General features: G+C 56.5%; 2 protein-coding genes across 4 annotated transcripts; both read right to left on the bottom strand.

Annotated features, from left to right (window-relative positions):
- Positions 1-1,103: 1,103 nt before the first annotated feature.
- Positions 1,104-24,773, bottom strand: MVP (major vault protein). 3 transcript variants are annotated; one of them, XM_055135259.1, is made up of 17 exons: positions 24,482-24,773; positions 15,342-15,409; positions 14,956-15,087; positions 14,551-14,680; positions 14,164-14,359; positions 10,761-10,884; positions 10,551-10,682; positions 9,493-9,587; positions 8,894-9,130; positions 6,656-6,937; positions 5,177-5,421; positions 4,702-4,899; positions 3,572-3,952; positions 2,871-2,987; positions 2,394-2,520; positions 1,952-2,140; positions 1,104-1,366 (listed from the first exon to the last, which is right to left on the bottom strand). In XM_055135259.1, exons 2-17 carry the CDS (start codon positions 15,376-15,378, stop codon positions 1,214-1,216), a joined length of 2,775 nt encoding a protein of 924 aa, XP_054991234.1. In that variant the 5' UTR covers positions 15,379-15,409; positions 24,482-24,773; the 3' UTR covers positions 1,104-1,213. The 3 variants fall into 3 exon arrangements, with proteins under 3 accessions (XP_054991234.1, XP_054991235.1, XP_004616002.2); XM_055135260.1 differs by lacking the exon at positions 14,956-15,087; XM_004615945.2 differs by lacking the exons at positions 14,956-15,087; positions 15,342-15,409.
- Positions 24,774-24,924: 151 nt separating this feature from the next.
- On the bottom strand, positions 24,925-27,731 carry PAGR1 (PAXIP1 associated glutamate rich protein 1). Its single transcript, XM_004615867.2, has 3 exons — positions 26,673-27,731; positions 26,393-26,475; positions 24,925-25,350 (listed from the first exon to the last, which is right to left on the bottom strand). The coding sequence occupies exons 1-3, from the start codon at positions 27,152-27,154 to the stop codon at positions 25,148-25,150; spliced, it is 768 nt and encodes a 255-aa protein (XP_004615924.1). The 5' UTR covers positions 27,155-27,731; the 3' UTR covers positions 24,925-25,147.
- Between the last annotated feature and the right edge of the window lie 59 nt (positions 27,732-27,790).

The raw sequence follows: 27,790 nt of genomic DNA, 5'->3' as shown, positions 1-27,790 counted from the left end.
ATCCCAAGTCGGCACCAATCAATCTGTCGGAAGGATCATGCAGGCCCCAGCACCCAGCCCTGGAGTCTAGCAAAAATGACTGCTAGGAAGAAAGTCTGCCTGGTTAGGACCTTGGGGCCAGGGGGCCAGAGCAATAAATAGTACAGGAGATAGGGTGCTGGCTGACCCAGGTTCGATTCCCATTACTCCATATGGTTCCCGGAGCCCTGCCAGGAGTGATCCCTGAGCACCGAGCTGGGATCAAGCCCTGGGACCGCCGGATATGGAACCCTCCTCCTCCCGTGAAAAAGGACTTTGGGGTCTTATGACTTGAGGTTAGTTTTCTCCTTGCCTCTATTTCCCTCCGCTTTAGATAAGGGGAATGTGAGGAGGGCCTTTAGCAGAGGCCGAAACTTACTTAGTCTACTGCCCCCTGCACCCCCATCCCCACGCACACTTATTTTGGGTTTGGGCCACACCTGGCAGTACACAGGGCTGACTCCTGGCTTTGTGCTCAGGGTTCACAGCTGACGGTGCTCAGGGAACAATACGGGATGCCAGGGGTCAGCCTCATGCAAGGCCAAGTGCCTTACCCGCTGTGCTATCTCTCTGGTCCCTACCAACCCCTTTTAAGAAAAAAATAATTATGCAGGACTCACCAACCCAGAAATCTGCCTTCTTTCAACAATCTACCTTTCAGTGCACAATAGGAAACCCCCTTCCAGTTACACCTGAGGTCACTAGTGTCTCCCCACCTCCAATCATTCTCGTGCCCCCACTGGGGCAGTGCTACTCACTTTGGAAAAGACTCTAATAACTTCTTATTTATTTATTTATTTTTTTGCTTTTTGGGTCACACCTGGCGATGTACAGGGCTTACTCCTGGCTCTGCACTCAGGAATTACTCCTGGCGGTGCTCAGGGAACTGACTGTATGAGATGCTGGGATTTGAACCCGGGTCAGCCACATGCACGCCCTACCCGCTGTGCTATTGCTCCAGCCCCAAGACTCTAATAACTTCTATCACAATGTTTCAGAGGTGCCCTCTCCCTGCCCCCCAACACTCCATTAAGCTCCTCTGTGTTACACCAAAGGCAGCAGAGAAGGAGTAAAATGCCCAGAAATCAGTTTTATTTGTCAGTGCAGACGAGAGCTAGGAGACTTTTCTTCGAGGAACCAGTTCCTAGATTCTTAAAGGCCCAGGGGCAGAAAGGACCTGGGGGGCGGAGCCGCCTTAGGACTGGCTCTCCTTGTCTGTCTTCCTGCCGGGGATCTGGCCATCAAGTCCCTGCCCCAGGAGGCCAAAGGCTGTGCTGAAGAGATTGATGGGGGTGGAACCATCAGTGATGAGGGTGGATTTCAGGCCCAGGCTCTGGAGCAGTTTTACCTGGAGGAGAGAGAGGAAGGCAACAGATTGGGTCAGGCTCCGGTCCCTGCTCTTGGCTGGCCACCCTCCTGACAGCAGCGACGGCCTGAGCCGTCCTCAAAGATTCCCAGGGAGCAGCTGGGTCCCTGAGCCTGTCACCCTCCGGGGCCTGTGGGCTGGAAGGCTCTGGCTGCTCCCTGGAGCTGTCACTCCCTCCAGCCCACTCCGCTCGCCAGCTGCGGCCACCCCTTTCTCTTCCTTACAGGCACCACGTTTCAGTGTGTCTGCCCTCGGTCTGTGTCCTGGTGACCTTGTGTCAAGGACCCCTCCTTAGTGACACTCCCAAAACTAGCTGATCAGAGGTGTCACTGCTCCTTCACCAGTTGTGTCCCCCTCCCCGCCCTCACCCCTGTCACCAGCTCACAGCTATACCCAGTACAGTCCGGTAGAATACTCAAGGGAGCGGCAGGACCTGGGTCACAGGGTCACCCCGGTCACCCCTCCTTTACCCCCTCTGCTCCAGAATCTCTCTCCACGTCGAGCTTGTCACCCTGGTTCTGCCTTGCTGGTTCCAAGTAGCGTGGCAGCATCTAAGCTGCGTCTCACCTGCATCTCAGGCCCCGCCACAGCGATGTCCCGGATGGTGCTTTGGCCCAGGGCCTCCGTCATTTGCTTGAACTTCTTCACCTCCACCTCAGCCAGTTGCTGGGCCTTGCTCACCTCCAGTTCCAGCTGGGAGCGGGCATAGGCCAGCTCTAGGTCTCGTACTTTCTGCACGCGCTGGAGCTCAGCTTCCTGCATGGGAGACAACCCACCTTCTTGAGAGTGTGCGGGAGAGTGGGGCGGGAAGGGGCGGACTAGCGGGCTGGCGGGCGTGAACTCCCAGCCAGTGACCCTAGGGAGCCCCCACCTTCACACACAGGCGTCACGTTCAGTGACCACGCTCTCCTGACAGGTGGTGTGAACTGATCAGCGCTTTGTAGACCACCCCGCATTTTGAAAGGGACTTACGGGGGGCACTCCGCACTCGTCTTCCAGACCCGCTTACCGTCTCAATGGCCAAGGCCTCTGCCTTCAGCTTGGCCTGCAGCACGGAGCCTTGGCCCTCGATGCGCGCAGCCTCTGCGCGGGACTCGGCCTCGGCCTTAGCGGACCCGGTGCTCTCCACGGCAGTGCTGTGGAGGTGCAGACCCGGAGATGGGGATGAAGCCCCCAGCCACACGCCCTCCCCTCTGGCCTTTTTTTTTATTTCAATGGGGGAAGGGATGTGGGCCACACTCGGCACTGCTCAAGGCTCCCTCCCAGCTCTGTGCTCAGAGCTCACTCCTGGCGGGTGCAGGGTGGTGCTAAGGACGAACTTGGGGTCGGCTGTGTACAAGACATGGGCCTTACCCGCTACCTGCTGTCCTATCGCTCTGTTCCCACCGCCCCCCTCCCCCCCGACCCTGACTTAGGCTCAGGAACCTCCCGCACCCCATCTGTGCTTTCCTGAGTCCTGCGGGCACTGGCTAATATTTCCACCCACCTCAGAGCCTCCAGCTCCAAGAGTTCCCTGCGAGCCTTTTCAGCCTCCGACTGGTCCAAGATCTTCTGCCGCTCCAGCCGGCCTCGCGCCTCTTGTTCAAGCCTCTGAGCTTCATGTCTGGGTGGGAGGGGAGGGACGGGTGAGCTGCTGGCCCGGGCGCAGCGCTGGGAAGGGCTCCAGGGCTAGAGATCACCCATGTCTGGGTGCCAGGCAGGTCAGAGGGTGCCTGGCAGCACCAGCGGGTGCGCCTTCAGGCACATGCCCAGCCGTGGGAACCAAGGCCAGCTCCCACACGGCCCACCTTCCAGGGGACCGACCCCTGACCGCAGCCCGCACGCAAGAGCTGTGAAAACGACCAGGCAGGGGAGCTGCTTGCTGGAGTGGTCCCGGGGCTGAGGTCAGAGCAGCAGCCTGGCCGGAAGGGAAAGATATTCTGGGCCAAGAGAAGAGCTGGTGCAGACAATGTTAGGGTGTGAGGCCCCACTGTGCATTTGAGGCGAGAACGCTGTGCCTGAGTCTGGGGAGACGGCTGGAGGTGAGGGGGGACGCACGGGGAGTTCCAGAGCACCTCAAAGGCCACGGAATGTGGTTCCAGAACAAGGCAGATAAGAAGCCAGGGCTGCCCCTATTCACACACCAGTAGGTTGTGCCTTGTGCGGGCACAGATGCCAGAGGGTGCCAGGTGACCGGGCCTCACTCACTTGGCTGCTGCCTCCTGGGAGTTGGTGGTGATCTCGATGGCCAGCTGCACGCTGCGCTGCAAGGCGTCCCGCGTCCTCTGGTCCACAGGCTCCACCGACTGCACGTCCACGCTGCTGACTACGAGTCCGTTTTGTGGGAAGACGGCCCTATCCCGGGCCTGGGGCATGCCGTCAGGGCCCTGGGCTCCCACGGTCTCAAAGCCGAAGACGGCGGTGCGAATGATGCGGGCTGAGTTCTTGTGGAAGTCATCGAAGGTGACAGAGGCCACGGCGCCCCGCACCCGCGAGGCGATGGCCTTGCAGGCATCACCCACAAAGTCGGGCACTGAGAAGAGCTTGGCTGTCTCTAGGGGGTCTGTCCGATCTCGCAGCTCAAAGTGCCTGGGAACAAAGAGATCCAAAGAAGGAAGCCACTGCAGGAAACCGGTGCCCACTGCGTGCCAGGTAAGCACCTTAAGAACTCACCTGGGCCCCCATTTAATTTTCTCAGTCACCCTCTGGGGCGGGGTCAAGAATTAGGCAGTTTACAGGTAAGGAAAGTGGTCTAGAGTGGCAAAAAGGGGGGCCCAAAGTCACTACCTGGCCCTAAGCAGACCCTGGCAGCATTGCCCCACGCTCTCTCTCATCACCCCTGAGATGCCACAGTCCCATTTGCCTCTGCCATGGTCCTGACACTTGGCCAACAGGCACACACGAACCCCACGAGACTTCACCTTCCCCCGCCCCCTCATTCGGACAGCTCCCGAGACTGCTGACACCAGACGCAGTTCTGGGATTTCCTTTCAATGCCAGTGGAAGAAAAGGCTCTGCGAGGGGCCGCTACCCCATCTCACAGTGGAGGACTGGTCTACAAATGGGCCAAGAGCAGGGCTGGTGCAGAACCAGGCGATGGGCTCCAGGGCAGGTGCCCCCTGCCACTGTCAGGGATCCTGGTGATCTAACTTGCGTCAGCCTTGACTGAGCTGGTTCCCCTACTATGTTCCTGCAGTCCTGCTCCCAGGAGGCAAGCCTGCATTCCCTACTTTCCCCTGGAGCATCATGGCTTCAGGGAGCCCTTGGGCACCCCCTTGACCGAAGTGTGGGTGGCACTCCGGAGGCGCCTCGCCTGGCAGCCCCAGGAGAGCCCTCACCAGTTGTAGGCGAGCTGCAGCTGCAGCCGGGCATGGTCCGCGGTTTCGATGGTGATGAGGTCGGTGAAGAAGTCCGGCCCCAGCAACAGGCAGAGGGCCCGACGGGCATGAGCGACCTTGGGCCGCCCAGCCGAGAGGGACAACACCGTGAACTGCTCCTCAGGATCCAGTGACACCAGTTCAGGCCCGAAGACCACTCTGCCGAGGGAATGGGGAGTCAGGCAGGGGAGCTCACCTCACGTCCAGCCCCTGACACTGCCCTGGCCCTCAGGCCCTGCCCCGGCCCGCTGGTCACACATTGAAGCCCCCACCCTCAGTCCTGGCTCCAGGCCCTCAGGCCCTGCCCCATCCTCTGCCACATCTGATCATACACCCTCAGTCTGGGCTCCAGCCCGCTGGCTGCGTCCCGAAGCCCCGCCCCTCGGCCCATCCCCTCCCCTCAGGCCCCACCCCGCGGCCCCGTCCCAGCCCTCACCTTGCTTTCTTCGCCCTGTAGTCGTACACCTGCACCGCTGCATTGTGGGGTACACGGTAGCTGACCACACGCGTCTTGTTCCGGACTGTGAGGGGCGGCGGGGCCGTGGACAGGCTTATTTGCCCCCTGTCGGCCAGAGGGTCCTGCACCCTGCTCAGCAGCTCCTCCACCCCGGGGGGCAGCTCTTTCTCCCACAGGACTTCGTCCTGGCTCAGCATGTAGGTGGTGCCGATCACAGCCCGCACCTGGAGGGACGAGCGCCCACAGTGAAGGGAGAGGGAGACCCCCGTGCCACCCCACCCGAGGCAGAGCTGCTGGCGGCCAGGGAGCAGCGCGTTAAAGGTGGTCTCTAAAAGGAGGCCGGCGTGGCTGGAGTGATAGCACAGCGGGTAGGGCGTTTGCCTTGCACACGGCTGACCCAGGTTCGATTCCCAGCATCCCATATGGTCCCCCAAGCACTGCCAGGAGTAATTCCTGAGTGCAGAGCCAGGAGTAACCCCCAGCCATGACCCAAAAAGCAAAAATAAATAAATAAATAATAAAATGAGGCCGGCTTGGCTTTCTGTTGGCTGCTGTGTGGCCTGAGGCACGACTGGCATCTCATGCCCTTAGTGTTGAGAACGTGGTTACTGTTTTTGTCTGGTTTTGTTTTACAGGCTACCTAGTGGTGCTCAGGGCTTATTCCTGATGGGGCTCAAGAGACCATGGAACAGCCAGGAAAGAAGTTGTCCACTTTCTAGATTGTAGTCTTTTTTTTTTTTTTTTTTTTGCTTTTTGGGTCACACCCGGTAATGCTCAGGGGTTACTCCTGGCTCTGCACTCAGGAATTACTCCTGACGGTGGTGCTCGGGGGACCCCATGGGATGCTGGGGATGGAACCTGAGCTGGCAAGTGCAAGGCAAATGCCCTCCCTGCTGTACTATTGCTCCAGCCCTAGGTTGTAATCTTACAAAAAGAAGAACTTGAAAGTGTGATTATAGGTCAAACAAAGGTCAATAATTCAGTGAATAGGGCAAAAAAGGAAGAATTCTACCAGAATGCAGCCAATGGGAGGCTGGTTTGTCTGGTTTTTGTTTGTTTTTTTCTAGACCATACCCCAGTCACCATCCTAAAATCTGGCTCATTTTAATACCTGAGCACTTCTAATTTTTAAATTTTTTTTTTTTTTGCTTTTTGGGTTACACCTGGCGATGCACAGGGGTTACTCCTGGCTTTGCACTTAGGAATTACTCCTGGCGGTGCTCAGAGGACCATATGGGATGCTGGGAATTGAACCCAGGTCGGCTGCGTGCAAGGCAAACACCCTACCTGCTGTGCTATCACTCCAGCCCCAATACCTGAGCACTTCTAAAATTCGAAATTAGACATTTAAGACAAGGGAAAGGCAAGTGGCCCAGGAATGCCCCACACCCTCCAGCCCTGGCGATCTCAGCCCCTGGCCTCTGCCCCCTCTCACTGACCCGCTCCCCTCGCTGTTACCCGTCCAGTCTTGACGTCCTGCACGTAGATGCCCTCATTCTCGTCCAGAGGGATCGCCTGGCGCTCCTCCACCACCTCCACCTTGGCCGACGGCACGTACTCCAGGGGCCCGCGGATGAGCCAGCGGTCCCCAGCCTGGCGGGAGACCTTCTCGCCATCCTCCCCCTCCTCCAGGGGCTGCAGAGCCCTGAGCAGCAGGCCTTGTTGCTCGGACAGCACATACACATCCTGGATGCCCCGTTCCAGCCGCTCTCCTGGTTGTAGGAAGAAGGACTTCTCTCCCTGAGGGGACACATGGGGTTAGAGTCACTTCCCAGAGCCAGCGCACCACTCAGCATCAATTTTTTTTTTGGGGGGGGGGTAGGTCCTACAACTGGCGATGCTCAGGGCTTACTCCTGGCAGTGCTCAGAGACCATGTGGGATATGCCGGGGATGGAACCCAGGGGCTCTGTGCCAGGCAAGCATCTTTTTCTTTTTCTTTTTTTTCCCTTGCTTTCTGGGTCACACCCGGCGATGCACAGGGGTCACTGGGTCACTTCTGGCTCATGCACTCAGAAATTACCCCTGGCGGTGCTCAGGGGACCATATGGGATGCTGGGATTCAAACCCGAGTCAGTCGAGTGCAAACACCCTACCCACTGTGCTGTCACTCCAGCCCCAGGCAAGCGTCTTTCATGCAGCTCTATCCATCACTGCGGCCACATTCTCAGGGCTCTCTCGAATACAGCCCCGGGCTTGTGCTGGGGACAGAGGCCCTGAGGGTTCGTCCGGGGCGTGGACACTCTCCAAAGGCACCCCAGCTCCCTTCCAGCCTCTCCTGCTGCTGAAAATGCTGTGAACCATCGGCTCCGGGCCCCACAACTCAAGAGTGGGAATCAGCTCAGCTCCCTGCCCAAGCTGGGAGTAGCCCCCCAGCACTGACAGATGGGGTCCAATTTTGTTTTTTAAATAGAAAAGAAAAAGGATTAGCCTGGGTCTGGGGTGTGGCCAGCTTTGTTCTGGGAGCCAGGCGGTGTCAGGGGTTGAGGCAGACAAAGCAAGAACCCCTGATCCCTGTGCTATTTCTTTGACCACATTTCAGTTTTTTAAATTTTCTTTCCAGGGCCACATCTGTTGAGAGCCCTGCAGGACCAGGCATCACACTTACGATCCAGGGGCTGGAGCAATAGCACAGTGGGTAGGACTGGGCACTTGCCAGGCGTGCACCCCAACTGCCGTCTATCTCCCCAGCCCTAGTTCAGTTGTTTCAATGGATCCCCAGAGTTGTTTTATCATCACTAATTCCAGAACATTTTTGTCAACCTAAAAATGTTGGGGGGCTGGAGTGATAGTACAGTGGGTAGGGCCTTGCACGTGCTAACCTGGGTTTGAGTCCCAGCATCCCAGATGGTCCCCTGAGCACCGCCAGGAGCAATTTCTGAGTGCATGATCCAGGAGTAACCCCTGTGCATTGCTGGGTGTGACCCAAAAAGCCAAAAAAAAAAAAAAAGGGAATTTTGGGGCCGGAGCGATAGTATAGCAGGTAGATAGTCAGCCCAGGTTCAATCCCTGGCACCCCATATGGTCCCCCAAGCACTGCCAGTAGTGATTCCTGAGCACAGAGCCAGGAGTAACCCCTGAGCATTGCTGGGTGTGACCAAAAAGCAAAATAAATAAGTAAATAGAAAGAAATCTTTTACCTCAAAGTCTTTCCTGTCTCCCACCAACCATGAATCTATTTTCTCCCCCTGGGGCCCAGAGGCCTGGCTGCAGGAGCTGTGATTTTAGCGCCAGTACTTTGTTCCACAGGCCCCACCGCAGAGATTCCCATTCATCACCTTATGGGCATTTGGAGTCTTTCTACTTTGTTTTCACCTTTTTCTGGTTTTTGCAAATTGAATGTTCCAGGAACCGCGCACTTTCTTTGAGCAGCTGCTGAGGTAGCTGCAGTAGCTGAGTAGCCAGATGGTTTACCCTGCCCCAAAGACTGCCCAGCTGGCCCTTCAGAGCACCAGGGCGCTCACTCCCGAGGGTCCCGCATAGGGCGGTCTGGAGGATAACCAGGATGCCAGCGCGACTGCTCCCTCTAAAGGTGGAGGCTGGAACTGCGATGCGGCTGTAGGGCCCGCGAGGAAAGTTTCAAACACTAGAATGAAGTGTGTCCCTGCACAGGTGGGAACCTCCCGGGCCTGGTATTCCTAGAATGTGCCTGGAGGGAGGCCTGAGAGGCTCATGCCCTATAGGGAGGGGACACTTACCTTCACGACACGCTTCTGCCCCAGCTGGTTCTTGCCATCCTCTCCGATTGGGTCGAGAATTACACAGTAGTTTTGGGGGCCCAAGGTGGTGATGGACACGACTCCCATCACCTCCTCATAGACGTCTGGCACGTGGGCCTCGGTGTCCTTCACGGTCACCAGCCACTCCTCCCCAGTGCGCCGGGTGATCCCCCTCAGGTCCCGGAAGTTCTGCAGGGCCCGCAGGTGCAGGGCGGTCTGTGGAACAAGTACTGCATTCCTCAGGGGTTCTCGGACCTTCCCCCATCTGAGGCACAGTGTCTACCAAATCAGGGAAACTTTTGAATCCTTTCAGGTGACCCAGAGAAACTCTGAGTTGTTGTGTTTTTTGTAGTGCTGGGGACCAAACCTCAGCCACGTTAGGACGTGTGCTCTAACCACACTGCACCACATGCCCGGCCCCTGATTTTTTTCCTGTAACGACTTAAGAAATATTGCTTCTCCTGAGTTTTCACTCTGCCACCATTTGCCATCACCACTCCAAGCATTCCCTATCCCAGGAACCCAAATCCCTGTCCACCCCCATATCCCTTGCCCCCCCACCCCCATCCCGCACGAACCTTTTCTGTAAGAATTACAGCGTCCACCAAGTCCAGAACCTCCTCAAACACTGCTGGCAGGTAGGCTCCCACAGTTCGGACCAGCCATTCCTCTCCTGAGCCGAGGGTGGAGGGTTAGAGGCAAAGGTCACTGGCCCCATGTCCCACCCGCTGACAGGGTAGCAGGCGACCCACTGAGACCTCATGACTTTATTTATTCCTTCATTTGTTGGGCCACCTGGTGGTGCTCAAGGGCTACTCCCTGCCTGGGGGACATTTTGGTTGGAACCAGGGCCACCTGCAGGCAAAGGTCTTGCCCAGCCTTTTGCGTCCATCTGAGAAGGAGATGCCACAGCCCCAGGTTCAAGGGCCACAAAGAGGCCTCAGTGCTTTTGAGGCTGGAGGAAAACAAACCATCCCCCCAGGAATGTTGATAGAAGCCCTTCAAAGTCCCTACACCACCCGGGTTCTTCCCCTAACGTGGGCGGCGGAACACAAGCCCGGCTGTACTGTCCTTCATTTCTAGAATAAACTATGGCAGCAGATAGATCCAGCTTTGTCCTTCCTGGCCACGGCCCCTGGCAAGTCACTAAGGCTCCAGCTTCTGGTTCTGTCATAGGGAAGGAACAGATCTGCCTCAGGGTTGTTTTGTGGCTCCAAGTGGACAAGGAATACAACTGCTAAAGAACAGTTCTTTTTTGGGCTGGAGCGATAGCACAGCGGGTAGGGCATTTGCTTTGCACGCGGCCAACCCGGGTTCGATTCCCAGCATCCCATAAGGTCACCCAAGCACCGCCAGGAGTAATTCCTGAGTGCATGAGCCAGGAGTAACCCCTGTGCATCGCTGGGTGTGACCCAAAAAGGAAAAAAAAAAAAAAGAACAGTTTCTTTGTGATCACCAGCGCGTGCCCCTGGGGGCGGCTCAGGGTAAAGGCTGCCGAGGGGAAAGCTGGCCCCCCTGCCAGTCACCGACTCCACAGAGTAGCAGCCTGAGCACCAGCTCCCAGAGGCCCTTTCCCTACAAGAGTAGCCATGAAGTGCCCCTCCCCACCCCAGACCCTTTTCTTTGCCCTTCCTACCTGTCACCCTCTCCTTGCCGTCCCGGTCCTGGCACTCCTTGCGGGCCCGCAGCCGCAGAGCCTGGTTCTGCCTGATGATGGTGGCCTGAATGATCTCCAGCACCTCCACTTCCTTCCGGGGGATGTACGTGCCTGTCGGGGGAGACAGTCATTTGGTATTGGGGTTCCGGTGGGCAGGGGGCAAGACTGGGACCCGATGAAAGAACTCACCAGGTCCTTCAAACAGCCACTCGTCTCCGGCCACCACCTTCTCTCCATTCTTATCCACAAAATCCAGCAACGCTTTAAGGTGAAGGGCAGTGTTGGGCAGGACCACCTGCAGTGGGGTGATGTCCTAACAGGGGAGAAGAGCGCTGATGAGGCTAAGAGAGAGAGAGAGAGAGAGAGAGAAGCAAAGGCAGAGCATGACAGACTCATAAAGAAGCCAGAAGAAGCTAGGCCTACATTTCTGTTCCAGAATTCCTGAAATTGAGCACGAATTCCTGGAATTGAGTCATGATTTCCCCAAAGTGAGATAGCCACAGTGAGGTCAACTAAGGGTTACCAATTGGATGCAGGTAGGAAAGAGCCCCCTACATAACCCTTATGTAACTTTTTTTTTTTTTGGCTTTTGGGGTTACTCCTGGCTTTGCTCTCAGGAATTACTCCTGGCAGTGCTCAGGGGACCATATGGGATGCTGGAGATCGAATTTGGGTCAGCCGCGTGGAAGGCAAACGCTCTACCCCCTGTACTGTCGCTCCAGCCCCAACCCTTTTGTAACTCTTCTACAACCCTTGTACAACTCCAACTTATAAACAGTCCGCTAAGTACAAGTAGTGGAGAACCCCTCAGACTTCATCAAGAAGGGTGGCCCTCAGAAAGTCCCTGTCATATAATGCTATGGTATCAAAGTCCCTCACTTTTGAGACTCAGGGCCACTCATTCTGAGAAGGCTGCCACTGTGTCGGTGAGCCAGACGAGGGCCCTTGATCGAGGTAGCCAATAAAGACCCTTGGCTTATTGCATTGGAACTTGTCTTCGTGTGATTCCTCTGGGGAGATCTCAGCCTGGTTTAACAGGGCATTCAGTGCTGTGCTCCCCAAAGTTATTTTTATCTTATTATTATTATTATTTTGGTTTCTGGGTCATATCTGGCTGTGCTCAGGAAATACTACTGGCTCTGTACTCAGGGATCTCTCCTGGAGGGGTTCAGGAGACCTTACGGTATGCCGGGAATTGAACCCCAGGTCGGCGTGTACAAGGCAAGTGCCCTACCCACTGTACTCTTCCTCTAGCAGTGATCCCCAAGGTTAAACCTGGCATATGTCCCCAAGTGGGCTGGAGCGATAGCACAGCGGGTAGGGCATTTGCCTTGCATGTGGCCAGCCTGGGTTCGATTCCTTTGCCCCTCTCGGAGAGCCGGGCAATCTACTGAGAGTATCCCGCCTGCACAGCAGAGCCTGGCAAGCTCCCAGTGGCATATTCGATATGCCAAAACAGTAACAGGGACTGGAGTGATAGCACAACAGGTAGGGCATTTGCCTTGCACGCAGCCGACCCGGGTTCGAGTCCCAGCATCCCATATGGTCCCGTAGCACCGCCAGAAGTAATTCCTGAGTGTAGAGCCAGGAGTAACCCCTGTGCATCTCTGGGTGTGACCCGAAAAGCAAAAAACAAAACAAAACAAAACAAAAAAAGAACAACCAGTAACAAGTCTCACAATGGAGACGTTACTGGTGCCCGCTTGAGCAAATCGATGAGCAACAGGATAACAGTGATCCAGTGACCCAGTGATGTCCCCAAGTAAGACCCAGCGGCACATACATGGCAGGGTAGTACCAAAGCATTGGGTCTGAAAAGCTAAGTCGGCAGTGCGAGAGTGTCTCTGCCGAGGCCTGAGGATGCCGTCCGGTGCGGGAAGTCCTGGAATTTGTTTTCACCTAGAAATTCCATAGGTGGGAAACTGGGTAGACAGCTCACTGGGAGCTGTGGGAGGAATCTCCGAGATGCTCAAAATATCTGAGTGTTTCATGGTCTCCTGTGCACTCGAGGAAGGAGAGGTGGAAGGAACTATAACGGGCTATGACTCACTATAAGAAGCAAGCCCGGGGGCCAGAGCAATAGTACAGAGGGAGGGGCCCTGCCCTTGCCTGCAGCCCAGCACCCCACATGGGAGTCCACAGGAATGACCCCTGAGCAAAGAGCCAGAAGGAAACCCTGAGCACAGCTGGGTGTGACCCCTGACTCCCCCCCCAAAAAAAAGGGAACAACTCCTTAGCACGCATGAGGACCCAGAGACAAAGCAGTGTTTCTCCTTATCAGTTGGAAATATCCTAAATGATAAAACCTAGAACTCCATGCAGTAGTTAGACAAGATCAATTATGTACCAGCAGGTCCATAGTCCAAACACATAGCAAAGGACAATGTGATAGCCTCATGCAAAAGACTACTGGCCAGGATTATTTTTGGATACTTATGTAAATGCAGACACGCATCTGTAGCTACACCCTGATTCTGAACTGGAGGATGGAAAAGAGTTCTGGGGAATGAAGAGTAGATACTAGAAGTCGGAGACTTCCGAGCCTTCTGATCACATTCTTAGAACAAAAAACTCGGGCTTCAAAGAGCACATAGGGCTGGGGTGATCATACAGTGGGAAGGGCACTTACCGTGCACGAGGCCAGCCTGTGTTCGATGTCCCCTGAGCACTGCCAGGAGTGATAGCTGACTACAGAGGTAGGAGTAAGCCCTGAGAACCACTGGGTGTGGCCCAGAAGCTTAAAAAATAAAACTATTTACACAAGTTTTACAATGCTTTTTTTTCCTTTTTGGGTCACACCCCGAAATGCACAGGGGTTACTCCTGGCTCTGCACTCAGGAATTATTACTCCTGGTAGTTCTCAGGGGACCATATGGGATGCTGGGAATTGAACCTGGGCCAGCTGCGTGCAAGGCAAACGCCCTACCCGCTGTGCTATTGCTCCAGCCCCTTACAATGCTCTTAACCTTCTAAGAATCTGAAGAACATTTTAATCATTCTTTCTCTATATATACACAGATACACTTTTTTTTGTTGTTTGGAAGGGTGAGGTGAGTTGTTTTTTTGGGGCCACACCCAAAGTGCTCCTGCCTTTCCTGGCTGTGCTCAGGAGTGACCCCTACTGGTGCCGGGGCACCATGCATGGTGGGTACTCGGCTCCATGCATAGTTCTCCTAAGGGCAGCCTGGGCCACCAGCACCTGTGAGCCAATAGCGGAAAAAGCACTAAAATGAGAGGGAAGAGAGAGCTTAGGTGGATACCCGTGATGCTCCCAGGTACAAGATTCTCCTTCCTCTCCCAGAAGAACACCAGGCATCAGAGCCTGGCCCCGCCTGGCATAGCCGGCATCTATGAAATGCTCACTCTGCACTAGTCATGGAGTGCCAGGCTAGGTGCTGCGTGCAGCTCTGAAACACGGCGATCCAGTGGCGCGCTGGGCCCTGGAACTGGAAGGGGGGGGAGGCCTCGGCGGGCACCAGCGGTGTGGAGGGGGGAGCTGCGCAAGAGGAGCTGGGTGGCTGTGAGCCCCTCAAGCCTGCCGTCCGAGCTGCCCCAGCCGAGGGGCCTGAGAGCAGAGGGAAGGGAGCGGTACCTTTTCCAGCACCTCCCCCGGGTACAGGGGGAAGGGGTCCTGGGCCAGCCGGATCTCCAGGTCAGCGTGGCGGAGCCGTGCTTGCCCCGAGACATCCAGCAGCACGGAGCCTTGATCATCCCTGGCCACCGGGTTGGCGACTGTACAGTAATGGCGAGGGGGGACTGTCACCATGCGCAGGGGGGTAAACAGGATCCTGTTTGAAAGTGAGCAGCAATGAGGACCCGTGAGGACTCAGGGGTGTCCAGCCCCAATCTCTCTTCTCCAAGGAGGACATGGAGGGGAAAGCAAGTTTCCTGTCACCTAAGTGAGGTTCAGTTCTGCTTGGAAACAGGAAGGATAGTCCCACCAGCCCCACCAAGGGACTATCCTTGACCTCGCACCAACCTCTCATTGTCCTGCCGGATGTAGGTCTTGGGCCCCACTTCCACTCGGGACACGTTGCTGTTCTGGTCCAGCACGTGAATGTAGTGGTACGGAGGGATGCGGATGATGGACTCGTCCGTTGCCATGGTGTCTGGGGGGAAGCACAGCACAGGAGTGGGGGGATACAACCAGAGGGGCTGAGATGGGGCAGGCAGCTGGCGCGGGGACCTCCTCCAGCTCAGGTCCTTGCATCCCTGCATTCCCTCTGCCCCCAAGTCAGGCAACAGTGTCCCCCAGACTTCACCCTGGCCGGGACCTGCTCTCAGAAGCTCACAGGTCTTGGCTGACTCCCTTAATCCACATCCACTTTACCTCCCTGCAGCCGTCTGGGGCCCAGAAGGTTCTCCAGGTCAGAGTCTCCCCTACCTCCAACCCTGGCGGCGGTGCCAGCAGCTGAGGGAGCGGCTGAGTCTCTGGAGGTCCCTGAGCCCTGGGGACAGGGTGGGGTGTGGCAGCCCTGGCTGCAGTCCACTCTGCCCCTGCTCCTCAGGTCTTGTCCTGTGCGGATTAGACAACCTTGGAGGATCAGTCCCTCGAGGCTGCGACCCTGCTGGCAACGAAGTCCTGGGCTGCACCTGAACCCGGGAGAGGCTCCTCGCCCTCTTCTCCCCGCTTCTCTCTCTGTGTTGTCACCCTCAGTCTCAGGAAGAGAAAGGGGAACATTTATATTCCTCCCACCCCAACCTTGCTGCTTCTGGGGCTGGGTGCTCCCACACTCCCCCAAGCCCTCCCGGCCTGTGCCCCCTCCTTACCTTTTCTAGCGCACACCCTTTTTTGGGGAGGGAGCATAGTAGGAGGTGCTCAGGGGTCACTCCTGGCGCTGTTTGGGAGACCATATGTGCTATCAGCGATCAAACCAGAGTTGCTGTGTGCAAGGCCAACACCCCGGCCCCTGGGTCGTCCCCTTCTCCATCCCCTGTGCTGGACTTTGGACAAGTTCTTTAGAGTCACACAAAAGCCACGCACGGAGTCTCATGGTCAGGTAGTCCTGAAGCATCCCCTGGGGAGCTCCTTCCTCCCCACTGCTCGTCCTGCGCCCACGGGTGCCGAAAGCGGGAGTAGCACTGCCAGGCACCAGGGAGCCGCAGGAGCCAGGACGGGAGAAGCCCAAGTTTCACTAGTTTCACGCGGTCTGAACATTTCTTTGCTTTCCCAGTTGAGTTATCACCAACTCCTGATTCCTATTCTCTCGGGGCCAGGAAAGAGCAGGCGAGCAGGTCTTCCTGCCTACCGGTCCCCACCCCGCCTGGGCTGCTGCATCATGGCCCCTGCCTGGTTCCTGCTTCTCAGAACTTTGTGCAGTGATGGAAACGGTCTATATCTGTGCCGTCTTTGGACTGGCTACGTGTGGCTGTGGAACACTCGGATATGACGAGTCAGCTGGGGGTGGGAGGCAGACTCTTACTTAAGCCAACCGGTGAGCTGTTCCCATTAGAGAGTGCGGCTCGCTGAGTCCCCAGTAGGACCACTCACGGCCAAAGGGCCAGTCACCAGGGCTATCAGGAGGACAACCCCTCCCTCCCCAGCATGGCACAGTGCTCAGAAGCATCTGGGCCCACATTCTGATTTGGCATTCTGGAGAGTGCAGTCACATCAGGCCGCGCTCAGGGCTACTCCTAGCTCTGTGCTCAGGAGTGACCCCTGGTGGTGACTCAGGAGACCATTACTAACGCCAGGATTAGAACCAGACTTGGCTACAAGCAAGGTAAGCGCGCTAACCCCTGGACTCTTTCCGCCTTCTGCCTCCTTTTCTGTCCTAGCCAGCCTCATTCTGCCATTCTGTTCCTCCTTTACCTTGCAACTTTGTATGAGTTTGACCTTGATACTTTTTTGTTGCTTCTTTTGCTGCTGAGGTTCCCTGAACCAGAAGGAGTCAGCCCAGGAGTTGGCTTTTGCTTCGCTGACTGCCTCCACCCTCCCACACACTTTTATTTTTTGGGGGGCTGCACACCAAAAATATAGGCAGAGCTCAGGGCTTACTCCTGGAGGGGCTTGGGAGACCATCTGGGATGCCCGGGGTTAGGCCTGGGTGGGCTGTGTGCGAGGCCGTATCCACTGCACCTGCTCCAGTCACAGACCTGATCCCTTAGGTCCTCTCCTAGTTTTTTTTTTTTTTGCTTTTTGGATCACGCTTGGCGACGCACAGAGGCTACTCCTGGCTTTGCACTCAGGAATTACTCCTGGCGGTGCTTGGATGCTGGGAATAGAACCTGGGTCGGCCATGTGCAAGGCAAACGCCCTACCCGCTGTGCTATTGCTCCAGCCCCTCCTTACGTCCTCTCCTGTCCCATCCTGCCCACCATCTCCAGGCGCTCCCTGATGTGGTACCCGAAGGGCTCCTATGGAGAGACAGGTGGGTAGACATGGGTGCTGGGATTGCCTATATGTTGCTTCTACTCACCCACTAGAAAGGAACATTAACCAAGTAACTGTTTCCTGGTCTCTCCAAGTCCTGAGGCCTAAGCACCAATTAATTGCGATATACACTTAGAACACAGCCTTGCTCACCAGCACCAAGTTTTTAGGGAGGGCGCATGGGGGGGGCTGCTTCCCCACAGCTAGGGGGTGCAACTTAGCCCAAAGCTTTTGATTCTAACAGGCCTGGGGCTTAAGCACACTTGACTGTCAGGAAGGGGCAAATCTCTCATCACCCCAGCTGTGGGTGTCTTGACAGCTGAGCGGGGCCCTTTGACATTCTCTGCAGGGTGGCAGCCTGGCCAAGAAGCCAGGTGGGGGGCAGAGGGAGGTCTGAGGGGTTTAGCGGAGCTGGCGCAGGGCTCCTGGGGCCTCACAAGAAAGATCTGCATTTTAGAAGCAAGGCTGGGAAGCCAGGCCAGGGTGCTGCGTCCAAAGGCTCCGTGGTGGAAACTTCCCACCCCCTCCCTACGACAGAGACCTCGCCACCATCTGTCATCCCAGCTGTACCCAGTCAGGGGGGCTGAGAGCCTCACCCCGCTCGGTGACTCAGCTGAGAGTCATCCTTTTAGCTGATCCACCTGGCCTTGTGCCTAGGCCAAGCCCTTGCCAACCAGCTCAGTCTCGGGACCCACCTTATTCCCTTGCTCCCCAGTTACCAGGCCCCAGGACGGCCTCGCACCCTGACAGCCTGCCGCTGCCCCAAGCTCTCTCTCTCTTCCTCTCTCCCCTCTCTCTCTCTTCCTCTCCCCTCTCTTCCTCTCTCTCCACTTTCTCTTCCTCTTTCCCCCCTCTCTTCCTCTGTCCCCTTTCTCTCTCTTCCTCTGTCCCCTTTCTCTCTCTTCCTCTCCCCTCTCCCCTCTCTCTCTTCCTCTGTTCCCTCTCTCTCTTCCTCTCCCTTCTCTTCCTCTCTCTCTCCTCTCTCTTCCTCTCTCTCCCTCTCTCTCTTCCTCTCTTCTTTCCCCTCTCTCTTTCTCACTCCCCTCTCTCTCTTCCTCTCCCCTCTCTCTTCCTCTCTCCCCTCTCTTCCTCTCTCCCCTTTCTCTCTCTTCCTCTCCCCTCTCTCTCTTCCTCTCTCTCCACTCTCTCTTCATCTGTTCCCTTTCTCTCTTCCTCTCCCCTCTCTCTTCCTCTCTCTCTTCCTCTCTCTTCTCTTCTTCTTTCCCCTCTCTCTTTCTCGCTCCCCTCTCTCTTCCTCTCTCCTCCCTCTCCCCCTCTCTCCCCCTCTCTCTTCCTCTCTCTCCTCTCTCTTCTTCTTTCCTCTCTCTTTCTTGCTCCCCTCTCTCTCTTCCTCTCTCCTCTCTCTCTCTCTCTCTCTCTCTCTCTCTCTCTCTCTCTCTCTCTCTCTCTCTCTCTCTCTCTCTCTTCTCACCATCTGTAGAGTGAATCTCGACCCACGGCCTCCAAACCACTTGTATTAGGCAGGATGTTTGTGGCAAATTTCTTGTTTAGATTTTTAAGAGTTTCCCATAAATAGTCAGAGCATTTATCAGGAAGGAGGGTTCTCCACAGTGCTGGCGCCTGAGGACTCAGTGCTGGGGTGAGGCAGATCTGAGGGCAGTGATGGGGGTGGGTCCCCAGCAGGGTTCAGGAGGCCAGAAGGCGCCAGGGAAGAAATGGGAGGCTACGTACATGTGAGGCATGGTGCTCCAACTCTTCAAGCTCTCCCCCTGCCCCCTAAATTCAGAATATTTCATTTCTAACGTGTCAGGATTCCCAAGAGATAAGAATTGCTGTGGCCTTTGGAACATTCTGCCCAGCCTTGATTTTTTTTTTCTTTTTGGGTCACACCCAGTGATGCACAGGGGTTACTCCTGGCTCATGCACTCAGGAATTACTCCCGGTGGTGCTCGGGGGGGGGGGGGGGTCATATGGGATGCTGGGAATGAAACCTGGGTCGGCCGCGTGCAAGGCAAATGCCCTACCTGCTGTGCTATTGCTCCAGCCCACAGCCTTGATCTTTTTTGGGGGAAGGGGCCCATAGCTGGCAGTGCTCAGGGATCACTCCTGGCAGGGCTCAGGGGACCGTATATAATGCCAGAAACTGAACCTGGGTCACTGTATGTAAGGTCAGCGCCCCACCCGCTACCCAATCTCTCTGCCTGGCCCTCGCCCCAGCCTTGGGTTTGGCTTCAACACTCCCAACTCACCAGGACCTCCCCTCTGGGCCGCTCTAGCTAAACCTAGTTCCGGCTAATCCTACTTCTCCCTCCAGGATCACGCTCCTGCATAGCCAATTTTTTTTTTTCTTTTTGGGTCACACGTGGCAATGCACAGGAGTTATTCCTGGGTCTGCACTCAGGAATTACCCCTGGCGGTGCTCAGGAGACCCTATGGGATGCTGGGAATCGAACCCAGGTCGACCGTGTGCAAGGCAATCACCCTAACCAACGAGCTATCGCTCCAGTCCCTGCATAGTCAACTTTTACGCTAAGTCTAAGCCCAATGCTTGCCCACCCCACCCCGTACACACACACAAACACAGGAGGGAACACCGGGTGGAGGAGCTGAGAACAAGAGGCCTGTGAAGAGCAGGCGCAGATTCAGACTCTACTCATGAGGTGGCTGTTGGTTCAAGGCTTGCCTCCACCGCAAAACGTGCTATAGCAAAATGTAATAAATGAGTCACAGTCACTACTTATCAGAGACCTTCAGGGTCACCTGGGAGTGACTGAGCCTTTGGCAGAAACGCTAAGTGACCCAGCACCATACACGCCGTGCCATGTAGGCCAGTGACTCCAGCTCTGCCTTGGCCCCACCTGGAACTTTAGGGCTTCTTACTGTTTGTTTTGGGCCACACCAGGTGGTGATCAGGGACCAAGGGGTGACGGTGATTTGAACCGGAGCCTAACACTATGAGCCAGCCCCAGTACCCTGTCAGCATTTGAACTAGATCCCTGTGACCTGGACACACTAAGTCAGAACTGCCCTGGTCTGCAGTGGCCACCTCAATTCTGTGCATGCATGAAGATCACCCTCTCCAGGTGATCTTCGGGTTCGATTCCCAGCATCCTATATGGTGCCCCAAGCACTGCCAGGAGTAACCCCTGAGCATCTCTGGTGTGACCCAAAAAAAGTAAAAAAAAAAAAAAAAAGATGACCTGGAAAGAGGTTTTTTTGGGGTGCTAGTGGGGCTTCCAAGGCGTGCTCAGGATGTCTGGTGGCGCTGAGCTAGACAGGCCAGTGGGTGAAGGCAAGGAGGGCGCGGGGCAGCTCAGGCCTTCTGATGCTGGAGGCCGCCTGGGCCACGCTGATGCTATGTCGGCCGAGCTAAGCATGTGCCTCCTGGTCTCTAGCAAGGGCTTTTATTTATTTATTTATTATTATTATTTTTTTTGCTTTTTGGGTCACACCTGGCGATGCACAGGGGTTACTCCTGGCTCTGCACTCAGGAATTACCCCTGGCCGTGCTCAGGGGACCATATGGGATGCTGGGATTTGAACCCGGGTCGGCTGCGTGCAAGGCAAACGCCCTACCCGCTGCGCTATCTCTCCAGTCCCATATTTATTTATTTATTTTTAATGAAAAAAATTGTTTTTGCTTTTTGGGTTACACCCGGAGATGCACAGGAGTTACTCCTGGCTCTGCACTCAGGAATTACTCCTGGTGGTGCTCAGGGGACCATATGGGATGCTGGGGATCGAACCCCGGTCAGCCGCATGCAAGGCAAACGCCCTACCCACTGTGCTATCGCTCCAGCCCCTCTAGCAAGGGCTTTTAAAACCCTGAGTTGAATGGATCTGAGGTGAGGTTCAAACCTGGTGGTGCTCCGTGGCTACCCCCAGCTCTGTGCTCAGGGGACTATGCCGTGTTGGGAGTACACCAGGGCCTCCCACAGGCGAAGTATGGACTCAGTTCACGCTAGAGTCGAGGCTCTTGAGCCGGCGCTCCCAGCAAGGCCTGAGCAGTGAATGGCGGCGTGGTCTCAGGTCACTAGGCAGCCCCCGTGCTGCATTCTGCCAGCTGAGAGACCTGCCTTTTCCCAGGGGGCTAAAGGGACTGGGGTGGGACAGGACATGACTAGTGCGAAGGACCTGGACTCCCAAGCGGCTCAGACTTAAGGCCACCGTCAGGGCTGGGGGCCGTACTGAGCTCCTCCAGCCCCTTCTCCAGTCTGGGTTCTGGCAGCCCCCATTACCAACCCGAGCCCCCTTTCCCCATGCCCTGGGGCTTGGTCTGGGGGTGAAGTCGGTGATTCAACACAGTCCACATGACCTCTGTTAACCTTAGGCTGTGGAAAATACACAGAGGGTTCAGCATAAATGTGGGCTCAACTTGAAACTCCCACCACTAACTTTTTTTCTTTGCTTTTTGGGTCACACCTGGTGATGCATAAGGGTGACTCCTGGCTCATGCACTCAGGAATTACTCCCAGTGGTGCTTGGGGGACCATATGGGATGCTGGGAACCGAACCCGGGTCATTCATGTGCAAAGCAAACGCCCTACCTGCTGTGTGATCGCTCCAGCCGCTCTGACTTTTTTTTTTTTTGCTTTTTGGGTCACACCCAGCAATGCACAGGGGTCACTCCTGGCTCATGCACTCAGGAATCACCCTTGGCGGTGCTCAGGGGACCATATGGGATGCCGGGGATAGAAACCGGGTCGGCGGCGTGCAAGGCAAACGCCCTACCCGCTGTTCTATCACTCCAGCCCTCTGACTTTATTTTTAAACTTAAAAATTTGAAGGCCTGGTAGTACTCAACACTTCCTCGTGGCTCTGTGCTCAGGGGTGACTCTTGGTGGTGCTCGGGAACCATACAGGATGCCTGGGAACGACCCTGAGTTGGTTGAGTTCACGGCAAGCACCCTAAGGTCTGCTACACTATCTCTCTAGCACCCGCATCACCAATTTTATTTTTCTTTTTTTGCTTTTTTGGGTCACACCTGGCAATGCACAGGAGTTGCTCCTGGCTCTGCACTCAGGAATCACTCCTGGTGGTGCTCAGGGGACCATATGGGATGCTGGGAATCGAACCCGCGTCTGCCGCGTGCAAGGCAAATGCCCTACCCGCTGTGCTATTGCTCCAGCCCCCTCATCACCAATTTTAAATGTAATAGTCCGAGTAACTGTGCAGGGGCTGCTACTCCCCACTAGTGCTGTAATAGAAACCCAAGACTATTTCCCTAAATCTTTTTTTTTTTCTTTTTGGGTTTATCTGGCAGTGCTTGGGGAACTATATGGGATGCTGGGGTCGAACCCGGGTCAGCCGCTTGCAAGGCAAACACCTTCCCCGCTGTCCCATGGCTCAGACTCCCTCCCTAGATCTTTGAAGCAGGAAGGTTTCAGAACTTCTCTGACAAGTCTTCCCTGAGCTCAGCATGACCTTCGCTGTGGAAGCAGTGTGATGGCCGGCCCGCTCTGCGACTCCCCGGGCCAGCTCTCAGGCTCGGCGCACTGGACCCGAGTTCCCAGGCCGACTGCAACCAGGAGGAAATCAAGTGCCCTGCTTAGGAAGAACTCACCTGCCTGGTTGCCTTTTAACTGACAATCGCAACAATGCAGAAGGAAGCTCACTAAACAGCATACAACTGACAGAGGAAAGTGCTAGAATGCCAGGGGTTGTGCCCGCAGAGCCCCCTCCCGGAGGGCAAATGGCCAAGGCAGGGTCCTTGATGGGAGACGGTGCCAAAGGCAGCTCAAAGGTGAATCTTTCTCAGTCTTTGCAGGGTGGACCAGGTTTCCCTGGAGGCCCCAGTCTAGGCCGCTCACTCAGGGGCTGCCCTGCCCAGAGCCACGCCCAGGACAATGGTGCTTGTGTATCAAGGGTGGAAACTTCATTTCCAGGGAGCCACTTGATGCCCTGCACGACAGTCAGCCGTCTCCCAGTAACCAAGGGTTTACACAGGCAGAGGCAGAAACCTTCCGCTGATGACTCCTCCCTGCCTGCAGGTGCCACTCTCCGGCCCTAGGTCGCCAGCAGGCCGGTATGAAGGCTTCCCATCCTCCACTCCCCCTTCCCAGAGGGAATCAAGGCAAATGCTCAGTAGAGCATTTTTCTTTCTTTTTTTTTGCTTACTGGGCCACACTCAGCAATGCAGAGGTTACTCCTGGTGGTGTAACCAGGGGACCATATGGGATGCTGGGAATCGAACCCGGGTCGGCTGCATGCAAGGCAAACGCCCTACCCGCTGTGCTATGGCTCCAGCCCCGACCCCACATCTTCTGAAGCCAAGACTACCTTAGGATGCGCTGGCAGGGCTGGAGAGTGCATGCCTCTCGCGCAAGAGGCCCGCTTTAGTCCCCGAGCGCTGCCAGGTGTGCCCTCTAAACAAATGACCTGAAGGAGCGGAGCAAAAAGAACAGTGGGTAGGGTTGCCCTGCACAAGTTGACCTGGGTTTGACCCGGCATCCTATAGCATCTCCGGAGCACTTCCAAGAGTGATTCCTGAATGCAGAGTCAGGAGGTAGCCCTGAACATGGCCAGGTGTGACCCCAAAACAACCACCCCCCAAAAAAAAACCGGAAAAAAAAACCCACAAAAAAACCTTAAGATGCTGTGTTTAAGCTTCTCAGGCCATCTCAAGGCCCATCTGGCACTGGGCCGCAGTGCTCAGCAGAGCGGAGGGACCTCAAAGGGGATAATCACATTCTAGCTCAGTGGACAGGTCAGCGTCCAGGGCTCCAGGAGGGGGAAAGGCGGGTACAAGAGGCCCTTCCAGCCCACCGCCCTTCCTTCCAAAGTGGGACCTAGAATATGCGAGGCCTGAGGATCCGGGGAAAGTGGGTGTGGGAAGGATTGAGACAAAACCCCAAAGAAACCCTGAGCCTTGCCAGGTGCAGCCCAGGGTGGCACCGGCACCGCTGGGCCCAGGCGGTGCCCAGCACCTAGCAGCGGGCTGAGAATCCCCTGGAGTGGCTCCGCGCCCTCTGGGCACTGCTGCCTGCCTACCGCGCAGCAGGCCGGCTCTGGGTGTGCTCCATGAGGCTGGGCGCATCTCTGCATCACGGAAGCCGGGGTTCCACTCCGGGCACCGCATGGTCTCCGGAGCTCTGACACAACCCCCACGCACCAAGCCCAGAAGCAGAACAGCCCCTTAATACTGCTGGGTGTGGCCCGCACACCGACACGAAAGCAAGAAGAAAAGGAAACTTCCCAGACCAAGTCTCTGCGCACTTCTTCCTCCACACTCAGGGTTTGGAGAATTTTTTTTTGGGGGGGGGGCGGGAAGGAGGGCGGAGAGGGGCGCACTCAGCTCATAATTTAGCGGTTAGTCTGGGCAAGGCTCTGGGGAATATACAGGGTGCCGGGGCCTTGGATTGAACCCGGGTCATCTACATGCAAGACAGGTGCCCTACCAGCTGAATTACCGCCTGCCCCTAGAGAAATCTGTCCTGGGGGGATACTGGGCCACACCCAGCAGTGCTCAGGGGGTACTTCCTGCTTGAAGGGTCGCTCGGGGGCTGCTGGAGAGGTCCCTGCTGCCTGCACTCGGCCCGCTGAGCGCTCACTAGCTCCAGTTCCGAGAAATCTTACCTGTCCCGGCAGGAGCAAGGGCCTAGGGGACTGGGGGTTCAAGGAGACGAGGTCCGCGAGCAGTCTGGGGCGAGTCCAAGCGGCCAAGTGCTCTCACTCAGGTGCCCAAAGCTGCCGGGATTCCCCAGGTCAGACACGCCCTCGCCGGCCCGAGATCACTTCCCGGCAGGCCGGCCCGGGGGTGGGGCTTGGACATTTAAAGGGCCCCTGCGTCTCCTCTGGGGGTGGTTTCACCACGGCTCATTCAGGGCTCATTCAGCCCAGAGAAACGGATTCCCTCGTCTGGGGCCAGCGCGCAGCTGACAGGAGGGGCCTGGCCAGGGTCAGGACGCAGGCACTGGGTGGATCCACCTCTGCCCCATCTGGCTTGATTTCGAAGTCTGGGGGAAGATGGTCCTGCCTCCCACCCGGGCTTCCGTCTGGGCTCTAAGGGCATCCCCAGCTCTAAGAGAAGATAACTACTTTTTATTTCAGATTCAAAAGTCAGTCCAGGCCTCCGAAAAATGTTCAACAGAAACCAGAAACACACACGCACATCTTCGTGTTGGGAGGATGGGATCGCCATCTTGCACCCATGCACGCTCGGACCCTCTTCCCAGGTGCTGGGAGGAGAATGGCCGGCCAGTGGGTGCGTACTTTGCACCTGGAAGGCAGAAGCAACCGCAGTTAGTATTTCCGCTGCTGCCGAGGGAAGAGACCGCTCCCCGAGGACCGGAGTGAGGGACTGGTGGGGTTGGGGTCCTCTGAGTCTAGGCTGAAGAGGTCCCTGCCAGTCCGAAGAATCTGTTCCTCCAGTTTCTTATGTCTCTTCATGTCTGAAAGGACCTTGTCCAAGCGGGCTTCCCGTTTCTGGCTCCGAGCTGAGCTCCCTAGAGAAGGGGGAGTTGAGAAATGTAGGGGTGAGGTTGCATACAGTTGATTGTCATGGAACTTTAGAGCTGGGTTTCCACCTGGGGGGGCAGTGAAGTTCTGCATTATGAGGTGCCAGTAAGCATCCCAGGCAAGGGAATAGTAAGTGCAAAGGCCCTAAAGTAGAAAATCAAAACTCTTTTCTAAGAGTGTAGAGATTTGGCAGAGATGAGAAAGATGACGCCAAATATTTACAGGGGGTTGGAGCGCTTGTAAATGGAGATGTCTTTAGAAAATCTCTTTTTTTTTTTTTTTTTTGGCTTTTTGGGTCATACCCAGCGATGCTCAGGGGTTACTCCTGGCTTTGCACTCAAGAATCACTCCTGGCGGTGCTCAGGGGACCATATGGGACGACAGGGATCGAACCATATGGGACGACAGGCTGCGTGCAGGGCAAATGCCCTACCTGCTGTACTACTGCTACGGCCCGTCTTTAGAAAATCTCAAGGGCGTGTGGGTTTGGAGTGTTTCAGGTTTGGAGTGTCTCCCTAGCAATAGAAGGCTTTGTAGCATTTTAAACCGAGAAGTGACAACTCAAGTTTTACAAAGATCATTTGAATGCTAAGATAGAAGGCAGGGAGATGAGTTGACAGGTACAACAATGGAGGTCTGGACATGGGGATGGTGTCCAAGGCTGAGAGTGGTAGGTGAATTTGAAAATGCGGCAGCAAATCAAACAGGACTTGCTGCTGGAATGATGGAAGGAGCAAATGGAAAGAGAGTCTGGCTCCCAGGCTGAATGAAGTCAAGGAAGGCCCAAGGCAACCAGATGAGTTGGCACAGAAGGCCCTGGTAGCGGGCTATGATCATGCTGATGAGGAAAACTTGGAACATCTGGGGAGGCGGAACAGGCCCAATGGGAAGCGAGACTGAATCATCTGTGAGAGTCTTAAGATGGGTGTCGATCTAGATAGGTCTGCTGGGGGAATGCTCTTCCGCTGCTCGAAGCTGAGGGGCAACCAAGCCCTTCACCTCCCCCCAACTCCTCCCTTTGGTCTATACCTGGGGTGCGTCTCCGATCAATCAGGGAATCCTTTGGTGTCATGGGCTCATCATCAAAGTCAAATTCGGTGGGCATGTGCGGCCTGCGACAGACAAATATGGGAAGAAATGAAAACGGTCAATCCAAAGCGTCACCCGCCCTAACCGCTTCAGCCTGCAGCAACTCAGGGAAGCCCCCCTGCCCACCCTACGATTTCCATGCTCCGCAATCTCCCCGCTCCCCAATTTCCGCCTGGCGTCGGGGGCGGTCCCAGGGACCAGGGGTGAGGGTGTTCCTCACTTCTCCTCCTCCTCTTCTTTGGCCTCTGGCTCCTCGTCCGATCTCTCCTCCTCACTCGGGGCGTCCGGCGTGGGGGGCCGCCGGGGCAGGATCTCGGCCTGCAGCTCTAGGGTGCCGTGGGCGGCCAGCAGTTCATAGAGCCGCAGGATTTCCGAGGGAGGGGGCATCCAGGACTGCCCGTCCGCGGCCAGCTCCACCTCGTCATCGCTGCAGGGCACGCACCAGTCCTCCGCCTCCCCCTTGGCCAGCTCTTCCCCATCCTCGCGGGGGGTCTCTCCCTGCGCCTCCTCAGTCCCGGGCCCCTCACACCCGGCCTCCTCCTGGCCTCCCTCCCCCTCGTCTTCGGCTTTGTTGGCCGAAGCAGAGGGGCCTCCGGTATCCTCCACGGCCAGAGCCTGGAGGCCCGAGGTCACTTCCCCTTCTTCAGACAAAGGCACCGCCGTTGTGGCCGCAACGTCTCCATGAGCCCGGACAAGGGACATAGGACACTAGGGAAGGGCCCCTGCGATGAAAAGAGATGCCGCAGTTCCCCGAGCCCCCGTCCCAACAAGGACCCCGAGGCTGCCCGTTTAGAGACTTCACAGCGGCCCCTGCAACCAAACTGCCCGTTCCCAGGAGGGGGCGCTCGATCCCCGCCAAGGACCCCGCCCCACGGGTCGAGATCCGGTACTCCGCGGTGGCCAGGGGCCAGCCGGCACCACTCTCGGGCCCGTCCCTCTCGCCTTCACGCCGCCCAGGTGGACACCAATGCCTGCAGATGCGCCACCTCCGCGGCGAACGCACCTGGAGCTAAGACCCGCCTCCCGGGCTGCGCAGGGTGACAGCACGCAGGCGCACAGGGATGGCGCGGAGGCTCCGCGCTCCTCAAAGCGCCTGGGAAGAGGCACGCCAGGACGGAGCGCACATGCGCAGAGAGGCGCCCGGGCAGCACCGGCTTCGCCCACAGTAAAGATGGACACCAGAGCGGCGCGTGCGCGGACTACCCAGTCGCGTCTACCCGAAAGGAGCACGGCCCCGCGGCGGACGGACGCAAGGACCAAGTGAGGCTGAAGGCGGGACTCATGCAGTCTGCGTTTATTGGTGTTTCAGACTCATGCAGCATCCGGCATACAAAAAGG

Source organism: Sorex araneus, chromosome 4 (assembly GCF_027595985.1).
Source record: "Sorex araneus isolate mSorAra2 chromosome 4, mSorAra2.pri, whole genome shotgun sequence".
Lineage (NCBI taxonomy): Eukaryota > Metazoa > Chordata > Mammalia > Eulipotyphla > Soricidae > Sorex > Sorex araneus.
This window is presented reverse-complemented; position numbering and strand designations above follow the sequence as displayed.